The 16,614-nt window shown below is 43.9% G+C and overlaps 1 protein-coding gene across 2 annotated transcripts in view; it reads right to left on the reverse strand.

Moving 5' to 3' along the window:
* LOC126537871 (MAM and LDL-receptor class A domain-containing protein 1-like) overlaps positions 1 to 16,614 on the reverse strand; it is a 242,010-nt gene that overhangs the window by 172,770 nt on the left and 52,626 nt on the right. For both annotated transcript variants that reach the window (XM_055074502.2, XM_050184968.3), the window contains exons 10-14: positions 12,394 to 12,539; positions 10,519 to 10,635; positions 7,859 to 7,982; positions 7,133 to 7,270; positions 2,507 to 2,787 (exon numbers count right to left, since the gene is read on the reverse strand). In XM_055074502.2, the coding sequence (XP_054930477.2) occupies positions 2,507 to 2,787; positions 7,133 to 7,270; positions 7,859 to 7,982; positions 10,519 to 10,635; positions 12,394 to 12,539 (806 nt within the window). The remainder of the gene's footprint in view (positions 1 to 2,506; positions 2,788 to 7,132; positions 7,271 to 7,858; positions 7,983 to 10,518; positions 10,636 to 12,393; positions 12,540 to 16,614) is intronic.

Raw genomic sequence — 16,614 nt, forward strand, 5'->3', positions numbered from 1 at the left:
AAACCAGAGCTATTATTAGAGTAACCAAATTCAACCTTCTTCGCTGCTGTTTTAAATTTTCGACAACGTCGTAATCGTGAACGCGTTACCCTTTAATAATTTTTTTGGTATGTAACACGATGACATGTCCAAGGCATTGGGGTTACGCGAACCATCACAAGACGTCGCTAGTAGCGTTCTTGCTGCCGCACACTTCTATAGTAACCCCGTTAACCTTATACGATAAGAAATTTGCGAGCAAGTTAAGACACGCTAATAATTTGCTATAACGTCAGTAGTAACAGAATATACATTGACATTGACTTTACCAACCCGAGATCCTCAGCGAGGTGACCCTTTCCTGGAAGTCGAAAATTTGTCCCACTCTTCCTTGACCCCAGAAACTGATAAAGATTGTGCATAATGGCTCATTGCATTTCTGATTACTTGCATAAGTAATTTACTGCATGTGCAGTTATGAGCACACGAACAATAACATAACACTAAGCAGAAGCAATTAATCAGTTCGAGTTGATAAGAGCGCTTTGGAAACATTTTAAGCGGTCATTTTGCATTATTTGGTTCACTACACTAACAGATAAGATGACGGACAAGGTTTAATCTTTGAATTTCGCGCAGGAATCACAGGGCCTGAGCGTCAGAGTGACGTCCCTGGTCCCAAAGTTGTTTTTCGCATTTCTAGCTTTACAGTTCAATGAAAATTCTTTAAATTTCCTGTATTCATTGATTGGCAATTTCGGAGTACAATGTAGTCCATTCTTGCCGATAAGATTTTAAACCGACCCGAGAAGACGTCATCAAAATTCATGGGGCCACGACGAGCTCGTGTGGGGAATTTCAAGGTGTCTTCGCAAACCCGTCTCTTCTTTTACCGTCGTTTCTCGCTCATGAAGCGTGTTCTCGCGCTAAGAGTGCGTTTTCGGGATTGTACACGGGTAATTAACTAACATAGGTAAAATCTTTTTTTCTCTATTGCGTCCCTGTTATGAGGGACCAGGAGGGGAAATCAACACTTTTTTGGCCACGCTGCTGGTTTTTTTTCTTTCTAATTTGCTTTCGTAACAGCGTCAAGACTCGCGCAAGAGAGGAGCACCCATTGCACATAATCATTGCGCCTAGCACCAGGAGCTGTCGTCTACCAGCGCAGCCTGTTCGCCTTGCGTCAGTGGTGCCGGTCATAGTGCAGAAGTAATAGGTGCCCTCTTGAGGAGTCGGAAAGAAAATGGCGAATGTCTGTCAAACGGCGAGTAGTACCCTTCCTTGCATTTCATTACATGATAAGTTGTAGCAGGTATATAGCTTTCACTTTCACTAACATCAGGGGCGCTATAACGTAAAACTATTCCAAACTTTTCTATTCCAATTCTGCTATCAGCCCTCCACGATTGGTCAAAAACTTTTTTCGACCACCCCCACTTCACCTGTCTGTCACGCGACGTCACGAAAACCGCGATACCTCCCCGTCTGATATGATGTGTACACACTGATTATGCATGATTTGACAGAAAAAAGAAAAACAGTTACTTCTGATTCGACCCCTTTTCGCCATTAGTCCTCGGCTATTGGTAATAAGTTTTCGGGCTGCACCCACTTCACCTGCCTGTCACGCGACGTCACAAAACCGCAAGAACTCACCGCGTCAAAGTGACGTGTACGCGATAAAGATGCATTAATATGCCGAACAAAACTGAATTTTCTTCGGAATAGCCGCAGGCTGCCCCGTTCCGAAAGGAATAAAAGATGGCTGCCGCCGATCGCTCAGACGCTGGCTACTCGCACCTGCCGGAGAGCATGGGTGTACTTGCGTAAAATAAAACGTCTTGCGTGGCCGTGTAACGTCTTCGAGCACTTTCGGCACGTTTACCCCCTCATTCTGCCAACTCTTCTTTGCTGAGGGTCCATTTTAGCGTCATTCTTGAGTTTCCGTTGCATGCCGCCGCGATTTTCGACCAGCCACCGCAAGCTAAGTAAGGGAAAGCCGACCAATCGTAGACGCCGGCACCACCCTCTTCATCCGGTTATCGACTTTCAGGGCAGTGGCTCGGCCCCATCGAATCCCTCTCCACTTGAGCGTTCTCCTCGCCTCTTGTCAGCCAATTAGATACGACAAGCCGCTCAGTGTAGCCAATGTTATTCGTTTTTCAAGCAAAGAAAAATGACCTCCTATGAAGAACAAGGAGAGCGTTTGATTGGTCTGTTCAGACAACCCTGCGGGTGACCGCCCGGTGCTTGCGTTGGTGGTTACGCAAATTTGACGTCAGGAGATTGGAATAGAAACATATTGGAATAGTTTTACGTTATATGGCCCCTGTACAGGTCTGCTGACAAAACAGTCCTATTTTCTGCGTAGACTTTCTGTCAATACTTATCGTCCAGTGTAAATGTGGGCGTTCCCTGAGATAACTGGCTCACGATGGCATACATGTGCATGGCGTGGCGCAACATTTCTCAGTCGCCATTGTTCGGGATAAGAACAGCGTAATTATGCAGTGCGCGGCGTATATACCTTGTTATTGACGCCGTCCAGACTCACTGTCCTCCGCACGTTGTACCAACGGTCGCTTGTGGTTCGGCCTCGTCGGGAAAGGAGCCGCAAGCGTTTTTTCGCACCTCCCGGCGAGGGTGATTTTTCCAATGTCACCGTGAGCCGCGCGCCCCGGCTGGCGAACATGTGGTACCACACCGAGAAGCAGGCCAGTTCCGACTGGGGTCCCACATTGGGCGACTGAAGCGTCACAGTCCCTTGAAGACTTGCCAGAGCTGCCCCTGTGACGGAGACTGCGTCGCCTGTGTTGCAGACAGGAGCAAAAACAGTGAAAAAAGATTGGCGCATGCATCTGTGCCCGTTGCAAGAGGCCCGTGGCCATTTTATCGCTTCAATAACATAGGGGGCTCCGAATTCCAGGAAAAAATTCAACTTCCGCACGCGTTCGCGTGCACCCTTCATTTGTCGCGAAAGTCAGCTTTCTCACCACGTAACAGTTACTTAAACTTTGTATTTCCATTCCAGGTGGCGTCAAGAACAACCTCTAAAGTTCAGATTCGCATATCGCGTGCCTCAAGGATTTTCATAACGCTTTGTTGGCCGGGAAAGCCATCACTGTCTGCACGTTTATATTTCTCGAAGGGGAATGGAGTGACTTCTGCATATTATCAGAATGACAGGAAGACACTCTTAAATGAATGAAAATATCTTATCGGCAAACAAAGACCTCACTAAGAGACGCGCTTTCCGGACCTCAGTCAAGTTCGGCATTGAAATTCACGGTTGCATAAAGTAATTCATTGAAAATTTCAGTTCACAGTATTTAGGGCTGCAAGCCCTTGTTTCAAAATGATGGCGCCCCTATTTGCAATGACATTTTTGGGTTACGTTCTAAATTCTGATTTCCCGGGGACCACCAGCTCGCCGCACAGTCTTGTGAACAAAAGTATTGGGCGAGTAAATGGATTTCTTTACTGAGTGCTGCGCCATGCGTAAAAGAAACCTTTACGCGGTTAATATACGCCATGGTGTTACATGGTGTTAAGCGTTACAAATTTCATTTAGTGTCAAATGGCTTGAACTAAAACATAATAGCGAGTTACTGGTTCGAGCATTGTCTTTTAGTACACGTCCGCGTATTACACAATCAGGATATCTAGTCTAGAAGCACCGGGGAAACATAACCAGGATGGAGGCTTCAGCAACACGAAAAGACATGGAGGAAATGAAGACTTGACACACGGACACAAACGCTGTGTCAAAAGTCTTGTTTTCACCCACGTGTATTGTGCTGCTGTACCATTTCTAAAGTAAAAGAAAATGGCTGCGCTAATTTTTTTTAGCTTCTGTAGGCTATTATAAATGTCTTCCTAATTATCCTGGACAACAGCGCCTATATGCGTTTTGCCTTCGTCCAATATTTTTGAACGCTGCTGCGTCATTACTAAAGGAAATCATTCTCGGATCGCTGACGTAGAAGACAGCTCCGCGTTCACGACGGGATAAATAACTGCGCTAAACGACGCATGTCAGTAATACAAGATCTCGTTAACAATGTACAGTTTCCAGCATTGTGATCAATACTACAATAAAAAAAAATGAGGAATACGTTCTCTTACGCGCGAAAAGCTACAGAGCTCAGCCAATAGACTTAGTACGGTAACACTTCGATGAAAAATCCAACAAATCGCAAGCCACTACTCTCGACGACAGTATTTCCGAACTCCTGATCATGGTTGTACTGCGTTGGCGTTTTGCTGCTACGCCATGTTAGCGACCCTATCTCGAAGCTTGAGACACTGTCATTGCCCTGTCACGAGGACGGTCGTTCGGCATTTCTGAAACATGCTATACTTACTCTGTGAAAAGTGGGACAGTATATTGTAGCAGATGACCCGCGCAATGGAAACAATCCATATGCTTGTAGCGAACAGCGGTAAGCAGCCGCCTCTGTGCACAATACTGCGGACACTGCCTCAAATTATGGGTAATGGTTTGCTCTCCACAGCAGTGGTCACAGGCTGTTGTGTCGTCCATTTCTATTCGGAAGGCGTAGGCGTACGTGAACGCCACCCCTGGGCCCTAAGCATAGTCGACCGACCTCTCTCGAAAGGTACAATCCTACAACAAAGGTGTAATATACTATATCCCGTCAGACAACTGTTAAAGCATTATTCTTCTTCTTTGCGATCAGCCGTACTCAGTAAGCGCCTACAGCACTTCTTGTTTTTACTTCGCTTGCCTACGCCCTTTTTGCTAACACCCTTTTCTTCAAATAACGTGCAAGGAATCAAACCGGAGACTTGCTTCTGGTTGACCTCCCTGAGTTTGCCCTCTCTCTCACCGTCTCTCCTCCACATTCTTGTTTCGCTCAGTCTAGATTATTCTTTCCGTTAGGGAAACCACAGGACCTTTCCGAGTGGGTTCTGCTATAGAGAATTTGTTTCCTGTGATCGACGAAGCTGTCGTACATGAGTTTGTAGCACCATATATTGTGTGGAATGGCGCAGGCGTGGACAACGCCTTTGGATTCCTTGGAAGCAATGTATTTCTGTCGAATTCCTCATTTCTATATGGTCTCATTCGGAATGATTGTGTTCAAGTAACCGGGAACATATAAATCTTGTGCGTAAAGCCCCTAAATTCGTACTATAGTACATACCCTTAACATAGTCTCGGTTCCATGACCGTGATATACGGCCACACGTTCGTACGAGGTTCGGTAAGCGTGCACGGTAAGTTTGTGTTTCTCATATATTGAATAGGCTCCCAAAGGATATGTTCTGAACGAACAGGCATGCTAAGATGCAGTCCGTTTTATAATATATATAATAATCGTGTTAGTAAACTTTGTTCCTATACGCTATACAACGTGTCTAACCTGTGGTTACTCATGTACTAATCACTGTACTTTTCTTGTTATCCCCTTCTGCATTAACATTAACTGGCACACGTATATTGTGTCCATATAATTCAAACAGACTTTCAGTGCTAATATTTTTTTTTCTGATTTCAGCGTCATAGTTTGAGTGGAGGGAACGTCACACAGAATAAAAGATAGCTCTGAAAGAACAACATACGGCGTAATTAAAGGCACCTACTCCTTCTACGATACAGCATAGTCTTCGCAACAAGCTGCCTGTGACTCTAGGAGCGTATCAAGGATAATACATTTTACTTGTCCGTAGTTCTAGGCGCCATAATAGCACATAAGATACGTGCTTAGATCACCTCGAGCATTGCTGGGGAATGCTTTATTTTGACATGTACACACTGAACTTCCAGCGCCCCTGTTAAGGGGATCCTTTCAAAGTTAGTGATGCGGCTGTTCGGGCTTTTTATTCGTTGACGTCGCCTCCCATATCAACATTTCCAGTTGTCATTGGCAGGTAACGCCATCGTGACTGTTCAACGAAGTCACTTCTCAAAATCAAGCGGCCATAATAGCGGCCACTGTGCTAGCGGAAACGAGACCAGACGAAAGCAATGCTGGGGCGCTATAACGTAAAGCTATTCCAAATTTTCTATTCCAATTCTGCAATCAGCCCTCCGTGATTGGTCAAATACTTTTTTGGGCCACCCTCTCTTCGCCTGTCTGTCACGCGCGGTCACGAAAACCGAGATAGATCCCCATCTGATATTACGTGCTCACACTGATTATGCATGATTGGGCTGAACAAAAAAAATGTTATTTCCGTTTCGACGCCTTTTCGCCATTAGTCCTGGGCTATTGGTCAGAAGTTTTCCGGCTGCGCCCACTTCACCTGCCTGCCACGCGACGTCACAAAACAGCGAAAACTCCCAGCGTCAAAGGGACGTGTACGCGTTAAAGATGTATTAATATGCCTAACAAAACTGAATTTTTCGCTGAATAGCCGCAGGCTGCCCCGTTCCGAAAGGAATGAAAGATGGCTACCGCTGATTGCCCAGGCACTGACTACTCGCACCTGCGGGAGAGCATGGGTTTCTTTGCGTATAACAAAACTTCTTTAATGGCCGCCTAACGTTATCGAGCCCTTGCGGCACGTATGCAACATCGTTCTGACAACACTTCTTTGCTGAGGAGCTGTTTTAGCGGCATTCTTAGCCTTCCGTTACACGCCGCCTCGATTTTCGACCATCCACCGCAAGATAAGTAAGGAAAAGCGGTCCAATTGCGGACGCCGGGACCACCCTTTTCATCCGGTTATCAGTTTTCGGTGCGCTGGCTAAAAATCGAAACCTCTCCACTTGAGCGTGCTCCTCGCCTGCTGGCAGCCAATTACAAATGAAAAACCGCTCAATGTAGGCAATGTTATTCATTTGGAAACCAAAGAAAAGTAACTTCCTATAAACTAGAACAGCGTTTGATTGCGCTGTTCAGTCAACGCTGTGGGTCACCGCCCTATGTTTGCGTCGGCAGTCACGCAAATTTGACGTCAGGAGATTGGAATAAATACATATTGGAATAGTTTTACGTTATAGGGCCCCAGGAATCACTTAGGCGAATGATGACACCATTCTCTGATTTTGTTAGTTCGTAGGTTTTTACCATGTTCACAAATTGGTACTGTGGCCATCAAAATTACGCCGTGAACGAAAAATGACCAGTGTGTTCCAAAAAACCGCACTGATAGGGCATTCTTGTAGTTAAGTGAGACGCTGCACCTTTCTCACTATCCGGATCCGAGGTAGGGCCCACGGCAGAAAATGGGTCGACTCCGAACGTCCAAGCTTTCCTCGATGCAACCGCAGACGACCAGCGGCACAAGTTCCAGTCGTTGAAATCGCAGCTGAGAAGCTCCGCTGCAGTTAAACGTCAAAGACGCAGCATGCACAAAATCGTTCTCTGTGCTAGTCATGTGCCATGCGCCTTTTCTTTTCTTCTGTTTTATTATCTAGCGAAAACACCATTTATAAATCCCATGCACTGCAGCGAAATAGGGATTAACTAAAGCGACAGACGCTTTATTTGTACTGCAAATATTGTTGAAATAGTGAAAAAAAGAGAGGCGTCGCAAATACATTTTATATATATTTGTTTTAAAACATCATGTTGCATATACATAAATGACGCGCGATATTAGTAAAGTCGTATCCACTTATCAAAAGAATATCCAGACTACTACGAGATTCTTATATGTCTGCTCCTCGAATGCATGGTTAAAACGACGTTACGTTGCAGTTACCTTCGTTAACAAGCGTGTATGGTAGGGGCTAGGTAAACTAATGTAGGCAAGCAGCTTCTTGAAAGAGCGCTACCTTGTAGCTCGTAAAGTGCCACCGGATAAGAAAAAATTAAGCTTTTCAGCATCAAGAAAGAAAGGAAGAAATAAAAGCATAGAACAAGTGCTAATTTAGCGAGATTTTTATAAGCAATTGCAGTACACTCACTTGCAGACAAGGCTTCACTGCCTTTCGGAAGGGTTTCGCACCGATCGTGGTGCACAATGGAGATATCGTCGAGGGCAACGAACGCTGGTGTCGGGGGAGGACTGACTGTTGCCTGGAACACCACCTTGGTAGTAATATCAAAAGTCTTGTTAGCGGCAGTTTCCTTTTCGTCATCTGCCTTGATGCGACGGAACAATCAAACTGCTGACACCTCTTATCAGTGCAAGATAGTTTTCTGCCTTTATACTATGTTATAGTACAAAACACAAGTAATCATTAAAGAGTGAGGGAACTCTGCAAAACGTCCTGTGGTATTTTAGGGTGCAAGAATGCTAGTTGCCTAGTACACATATATTGAACGATGCAACGCAAACTACACGCAGACAGCCGCGTTGAAAACGTCTGCACAATTACACATGGTGGTCGACAGACAGATGTATCGATGCGCTGTAAAAAAAATGTTCGAAATTCTTGATACCTTTCTGATATACTTTACATAGCAATGATGTCTTTCGTGTAAATTTATGTACAGCTGTTTCAGATATCTATTATGCAAATAAGATTTTTTTTTTCATTTCGCATGTGCTGTGCTAAATGAAAACACTGCAATGGCATCCTCGTGAAACCATAGACGTCATTTGCCGCCATAAATGTGTGCTTGTTCGTGAAGTGATTACAGAGCAACCTGTTTGTGAACCTTGTTTCCTGTCCTATGTGGAAACAACTAGCAGGCCATGTGAATGTCGTTTGTAGCTTATTGCTATGTTCAGGTTGATAACTTTTTATCTGAAAGCCGTTTGACCTCTTGATTTCAGTGCGACTTAATCGGCTAATGAATTTTTTGTCATAAGTAGTTTCGATTTCTTTTAGTTTCCACCTAATAGCCTCTCAAATGAATTCGTTTAACAGGGTTATTGCGCGACCCACCACTACTTAAATATTCCTTCCCAATAATAAGCAGGATATCGTATATATCCTGCTATTGTATATATGTAGCGCACCACTACGTTCCACAGTGGTCCGACCACAAAGACGACGACGATACGCCCAGCACGCTAACGGTACGCGACGAGTGCAATCGGCGGAATCAGGATCCCGCCTGATCTAACGGGCTCTGCTGATATACAAATTGTGGACACCTGGGCACCTGTCTGGTTTTTTCTTCGCCCACCTGTATACCGTTTGCTTTTCGAGAACCCCAGGTAGTCAAAAAGAACCCCAGGTAGTCAAAATTAATCGACAGTCCCTCACTATGGCATGCCTCATAATCAGAACTTTGTTCTGGCCTGTAAAATCACATAATATAAATTAATTTAAAATTTAGTCAAAGGTTTTAGGTTCGATTGCTCTCTAAAGAACATGCAGATCAATAGCGTTATTTTTTACAGTTTATCTAATCCTTACAAGGAATGAAAAATATAATGAAACATTTTTATAACAGAAAAGAAAGGAAATCTAGCAGTGTCACTTCGCTCAGCACCTCGTTATATACAAGGTCTGAAAGAAACAAGGAAAGTGAACCTTGGCGTTTAACACTAAGAGATCGAAATCTGCATCAGTATTACGAGAACTCTCGTAAAAAAACACACTCACTTACCAAATTGTGCGCTAACTTCAAATTAAAGCCTACTTTACGGGAATGGTATCGCTAACGCATCTTCTTTCCTGCAGGGCCTCAGCATAATGCGGTGTGAAAGCGCTTATGTGTAGCTCATAAACCCTGTTGCAACGGCGCCCCAGACTAGCTGGACTGTGGCTCGCACTTAAGAGAAAAAGAAAGGAAAATCAGGCGTCCTGCTTTTTCTTCTCATCCTTTTATTCGTCGTGCAGGCCAGTTACATCGATTCACCGGATACCGACTTCACCCACTGGAGCAATAAACCGATGCGTCATGGTACAGCCCATTATTTTCGTGCACATGAATGCAAAGCGCGCTAACGCATGGCGCGATAAGCTACTGTCTCATTCATTTAAACGAAGCCTATAACAATGTAGAAACGCACGTGTCACAATAATGACAAAATAAGTTGTCCTATTAGGAAAATCTAGAAGCCCCTACGGATGAAATAAATTATCGAGAGCTGTGAGGATATAGTTCTGGCGTCTATTCCTGATACTGTGGTTAAATCTCGAGGCAGAACTAACGATACATTCGATTTGACGTTATCACATTCTCACTTGGATTGCAACAATTCAGTTCCCTTTCTTGATCGGTCCGAAAGAAGGCGTGACCAAGCCGAACGTTGAGCCACTTGCCAGAGCAATCGAAAGCCGGAATAGGAAACAAAGAATCTTTTCTGTTGAAAACAAACGAAGAGCGAAGGCGCCGAAACCATGCGATTACGGTGGTCGAGGCGCCACTGAGCATGGCGGCTCGGCAGACACCACGGCGTCAAGTGAAGCTGCACAAGCCACGTGATTGGAACTCTGCCAGATCTCGGTCGCGCTGCCATGTCGAATGTGAGAGCGCCTCGGAGTACTGCGACCTGGCGCGCGGTGCTCTGAAAGAACCAGTCGAATATGTTCCGAGCGCTCGATCTCCACCTGCCCAACGTACAACAAGCCACCACGGCAACCTGGAGCGCTCGAGACCAACCAGGCGAGTGTGCACTAAAGTGCAACTTTCGACTGGTGAGGGCTGTGGAACCTTCTTTCCTCACCTGATTTCCGTGGGGCACAGCGATGCGGCCTTGCTGCCATTCTGAGGACGTGCCGCTGTTCTGCGTCCACAGAGGAAGATGATTGCGCGTCGTGTCAGACGGGTTGCGAGTCAGGACCTGAAACCACGAGGGCAGATACGGGTGAAAAAACTTAAGTCATGTAACAGCACTGAATACGAGTGTCCCCGAAAGCCTCTATCTATTTGCGCTGTCTGCATAAGTTCGTTTTTTTTTTTTTTGCTCGCTTTGATGATATGCATATATTGTGGTGACTCTGACGAAGCAAACACTGCCGAAAATTCGAGTTAAGAGGAAGCTTTAGTTCGGGCCTAACTACATATCGCTAATTGAAATGCACGTAAAATGCTGAAATTTTTTTTCTGAGATAACCTCTGGGCTGGTTTCAATGAAATTCATTGCATTGGAGATAAAAAGTTTAATTCTAGTGTATGTTAGAAGCAAAATTTTGATTTAACGCTTGAACTCGTTAAAAGAAATGGAGACGGAAAGGTTGGAAATATAGAACGTCTTAGTTTACAAATCTGTAACTCTGCAGCAGGAACAGATATTGCAGTTCTGCAAGCTGCATCACTTGAAACAACCAAAGAGCATAACTTTGATATAATGATTTCTATCTTACGTGAATTTGTTAGAACGTTTAAAAGGGCATTGCAAAAGTCCTACTTACAGATTAGTCATGTATATATGAGCCATGCATAACACATCCTTTTTCTCCTCTAGAGATGTAGTAATAGATAGAATTGAGAGAGTTGGGTCATTTTTCATTGCTGAGTTACAAAGCTGCAAAGTTGACAGTAGCGGTTTCTGATAATTTCCAAACTTTAGCTATCGGCGACCTGAATGAAAAATCTCCTACGACAGTCACTGGATATCAAGTATTCATTTATAATGCAACAAACCTCATCAAATTTGGTGCAGTGGTTTCCGAGAAAAACAATTTCTGTTTGCCCATGTATTCATATTGAGCCCCCGAGCTGAAGCTTCTTCTTAAGAATTTAACTCTTCTTTAGTCGAAAGTAAACTAATCCTTCTATATGTGATCTTCATTATTACATGCCACTATCGGAGAGCATGTTTCAATATGGACCCTGGTAAAATTTTATGGTTATTATCTGTATAGCAGCCTGGAGATTTCTCTCTACTGTTGAGAGTGTTCTACACGAAAATTACATATACAACAAAGTTCGACCAAGGAAAACACATGGAAAGCGGGAGATGGAAATTCAAGATGGTGAGCAAAACGAGAACAACGTAGACTTGTCGACTTGTCGACATCTACGTTGTTACGTCTATTACGTCTACGACAAGTAGACTTGTCGAAACGCCTCGAAAAAGACAAGTCCATTTGTCGAAACGTTGGCTCTCGCTTTTACCTTGTTCTCGTTTTTTTCAATGTTTGACGAAACAACTCAACTACTCATGACGTTTTTAACGTGCCATTCGAGTTTTGGCCGGTGCTATCATAGCAGCTACATATCCTGCGGGTACTGATATGATCATCAAAGCCATCGTCTCTGTGATATACCGCGAGTGTTGCTCCAAAGTCCAAGTCAACATATAGATTCCACATTTACCTATATTGTAAAGCAGCGTCGCATTGTGACCAGATTGAAATGAAGTAAAATAAAAAAATTTATTCTCCACATAACATGAAGCATAACTATTTCAACTATTCTACTGTCTACTTTGGTTGACGATCAATCAAAAGCAAGACCGATAAGCACAGCATAAAGAAAATAATACGCTTATCTTATTCAGACTTGGCATGGCACTTGACAATGGAAAATAGGCACTTGGTTGTTTTTAGAAGGCTGAACATTGCTACCCACTAGGAATGTCTACACGCTGATGTACCTTGAGTTCCGTCCCCTTTTCTCCAGAGATGATGTACCAAAACTCTGCGCATTGCGTTATCCTGTTGCTCCAGGAAAGAATCTTGCTGATAAGCTGTGCCTTTCTTCCCGCTCTCTGCTCGAAGTTACTGAAGAACACGTATGATCCTGTTATAAAGCGATTGAAAAACATGCACAAAATAGCGTATTAGATGGCCTCCATTGAATGAAGGCTTAGATGATTACACTCGTGGCAAAAGTGAGAATTTCAGACAGGCATAAGGAAACTAACTCACCTTTAATTCGCGTGCACCATCAGTACTTAAATATTTAGAGCTAACGTGCACAAGAAAACGTTAGAGCTAACGTGAAGCCCTAACGTGATTCCACGTTGCATAACCGATAATGGAGTTCCGCCTCCAATTTAGGTCGTGAAGAGGGTTATGATGATGTATAACAGCACCCCCTCCCCCCCCCCCCCCCCCCCTCCTCCTATGTAATACCCTCCTGTGAGAGGGCCTTTAGGGGCATTCTGAATAAATGAAAATAAATAAATAAATAGGGTATAAGACTTCTGGAGGCATGCATTGCCTGTCTTTTTTGCCAAATATTGTCGGCATGTTGCACAGCGCTTTATGCATGTCTAAATAAAGTCGAAACAAAATTACGCAACATTCTAAATTTCAGCCTGCACGCCGCTTATATTCTGAACCATATGGCTTTGGCAATCATGACGTCGGTCCTTGATGTCACTGTCACTTTCATGAGACTCCTTACATTTGCAATGGCCGTGTCAGGAGAAACAGTTATCACCTATAAATAACTGATAATGAGCCAGACATAACTCGGCACTCAGAGAGGCGCGTAACCAGTTTTATATCGGCACTTGGAAAGAACAGTCGGAGCATCATTGCTGTGAAGTATTATGGAGGGTGCAAGCCCTTCTAGTGATCTTGCATCTGAACAGCGATCTAGAAGGACAATAATTAGAGAAACAATGACAGCAGAAATGCTAGAAATTATGCTCACATGAAATATGTGTACACTTCGTGGAACGAAGGTAATTTTTATTCTGAGCGCCATATTTGAAGCGTTACCAGGGTGCCATCTAAGTGACGCCCTTACTGACTTTCTAATGCCAGTTGCGATAGGGATATTGTTCTAGGTTATATATATTTTTTGTCTGCATTACCAAAATGCAGTAAATTTGCTGTCAATATAGCTCCACGTTTTCTGCGTGTACAGAAGATGTTGTGGCATGGTGTTTTTCAGTCTTAAGTTGCGACTTGAATCCGCTGTATTTATTCCCCGAGCTCATGTTCAGAGTGCGAGTTTGCAATTCTCTCGTTGAAATGAAGAATGAACTGCTACAAAGCTTATTGAACGAAGTGTGTCGTATAGCTCAGAAAGAAGAAACTCCCTATGTATTGAAGAAGAATAAATGGTTGAATGTCGGAAAAAATCAGTTCTTTATCAAGGAGGCGAAGTCCTTCAATAAGGATAGCTCTTACAAGACATACGGGACATGATCTCTAGACATCAGCCTGTCTGCCGTAGATAGTGATTCGCCACGCGCCAATTCAGTGATACTTCGCATTCACGGAATGCAAAGGGAGTTTTAATGTTGCAAGGCTTCTACATTTATGTTCCCTACTTCCTCAGACCGAGAAAATGTTGTGCACAAAATGCTTCGAGTAATAACTCGTTGTGTATATAATACAACATTCACCTGCCGAGCTCCTTTCTAATGTTCAGAGTCGCAATGTAGTCTGGCATATGATGTCCTATACCATAGGCATGAACGTTCATATTCCAGCCTCACATCTATCAAAACGGCCACAGTTTCAAAAAAGAACACGTTAACGGGTCTGTGCCGCAAGCAACGGTTGTCCTGTCGCAGGAAATTGGGAAACGACTGCGGAATGAATGGTGTTTTCTTGATGATGCTTCCTGTTTTAAAACAAGTTGAGTTGCACGAACGAATCTCCTTGTGTACCTGTAGCAACAACCATTTATTATGCCTACGGACTAGCTTTCTAAAAAAATTAAGGAAAAGGTTAAGTGCAAAGTTTTACGAATTTTGGCTGTTAGTTTTTTTACCCTGAAAGTGACAGTGAGTCGTCATGCAGTTCATAATAATTCTACTCGTTCTAACTTTCTTTTTTGAAATACATCTTTTAAAAGCGTCGGCAGCTTTTGAAATTATTTCACTGACAGTGAAGAAAATATGCATATGGGTCATGAAACTAACTAGTAAGTGTCATGATCACGGACTGCGGCAGAGAAAATGAAGTTAAAGCGAAGCGGGTGGACAAAATTGTGGAAAGGGATCATGGTTGTGAAACCAGCTGTGGAACTGTATGAAACAGCAGAGAATGAAATCAAGGAGAGAGACGCCATTACACTCAGAGTAGCTGCGTACTGTCTTAGAACCGATACAAGGGTATCTCACACTCTGAACTCGGTGTTAGGAGAACATTTGCCGATAACAATTCGCCTGCAGCGTCCGAAAATATTGCACCCGCCGTGATTGCTTAGTGGCTATGGTGTTTGCCTGCTTAGCGCGAGGTCACGGGATCGAATCCCAGCCACGGCGGCTGCATTTCGATGGGGACGAAAACACCCGCGTACTTGGATTTAGATGCACGTTAAAGAACCACAGCTGCGTGCGGCATAATCAGAAAGTGGTTTTGGCACGTAAAACCCCATCCAAAAAGAAAAGAGCCCCAGCTGGTCCAAATTTCCGGAGTCCCCCACTACGGCGTGCCTGACAATGAGATCGTGATTTTGCCGCATAAGACCCCATAATGTATTTTTTTTTCAAGTAGCGCCGTAACTATTCATCCTAGTTTGTTATCATGCGAAAGTACCCATACAGAAAAAAATAAGGAGCAAATTACCCTGCCAGAGGCAGTGAGCTTTAAAAATACATCGATACTGGATAATGAAGCTACATTCTAAATAGAAAAAATGGCTGGATGGATACAGTAAAAGGAAAGCAGGTCCCGCGTTCCCTTTTGTACACCTTCTCACGCTGTTCGCTAATTGTGCTGGCAGCCATGTTGTTCCGTTTCACGTTGTCCAAATCACTTCTTATGGTCAACTGCTGGCCATATTTCGTGCAGCAGCAGTTGAATAAACTGGCAAAGAGCGTCTCTTAGACCAATTGACTTCAAGTAAGACGTTTACGTAACAAATTACATGTAATTATTTACGTGTAAACAACTACAGTTCTTGTAGATTTTTAAATGATCGATTAATTTTTTACTTGGGAACGCTCGCTGTAATTAAGTTACTCTTGTCAGTGACTGACTACATGTAACCAGTTACCTTACTGACCAGTTATATTACTAACTGCAACAGGCGATGCAACTTGGATCAATTGAATTTGCATGGAACCACAATTAAGAAAACACGGTCGTACAACGCAGCAACCTCGCGAATTCGAGTGTTCACACAAGCAAGTTCTGGCACTCAGTACTTGATTCGTCATCTAAAGATGTTGGCTCATCAATTTTCTTGGTACCGGTGTGGCCCGATGTATATGGCCGCTGACTTATTCAGTTTTAATTATCCCTACTGGAGCGCCTCATCCCAGCACGAAGAACAATGAAACTCTGCAGTACAGAAACAACACTAACGCGAACATTGCGGCGTTGAGTGACCACAACTTCGTGCTCAAGGTGTTCGTGTGTTACAACACAGCCCTTCCTAGCAGAGTGTCCATCGAGCGAGTTCTGGTTGCGGCGGCCGTTGCCTTCGTGAGAAAACGAAAGAAGATGACTAAGAAAAATTTAACAAATTGTGAAAAGAAAGAACGTATAAATGACTGCAGTGGACACAATGAAGGAACATGGCCTGTTCGTTGTATTTACGGTATTTGTGCAATAAATGTCGGGGAGAAAGTAACGCAAAACGAATTGGATACAGTTTAGTATTTGCTCAGTCACTGTCGTCTGGCTGCATTTGGCCATTTTAGTGAACTCCATTCTTCAGTGGAGTAATTGTAGTTATAATCGTCTACATTTGAGAAGATTTGATCTCGCCGTTGGCGAGCGAAACCGCCGTCGAATGGCGGCCCGCGTGAGGCAGACGGCGTGCGGCGAGTTGCCGGGCCGGTAACGCTGACGGCAATTGAGCTGGAACAGGAATACGTTTCACCACGCGACTTTTAGGACTTTGTTCATGACAGTTCTCCAAGCACAAAGTTTTGAGCAAAACACTATGCATGGAGCACTGACTT

This window comes from Dermacentor andersoni, chromosome 4, assembly GCF_023375885.2.
Source record: "Dermacentor andersoni chromosome 4, qqDerAnde1_hic_scaffold, whole genome shotgun sequence".
NCBI classification, from domain to species: Eukaryota; Metazoa; Arthropoda; class Arachnida; order Ixodida; family Ixodidae; genus Dermacentor; species Dermacentor andersoni.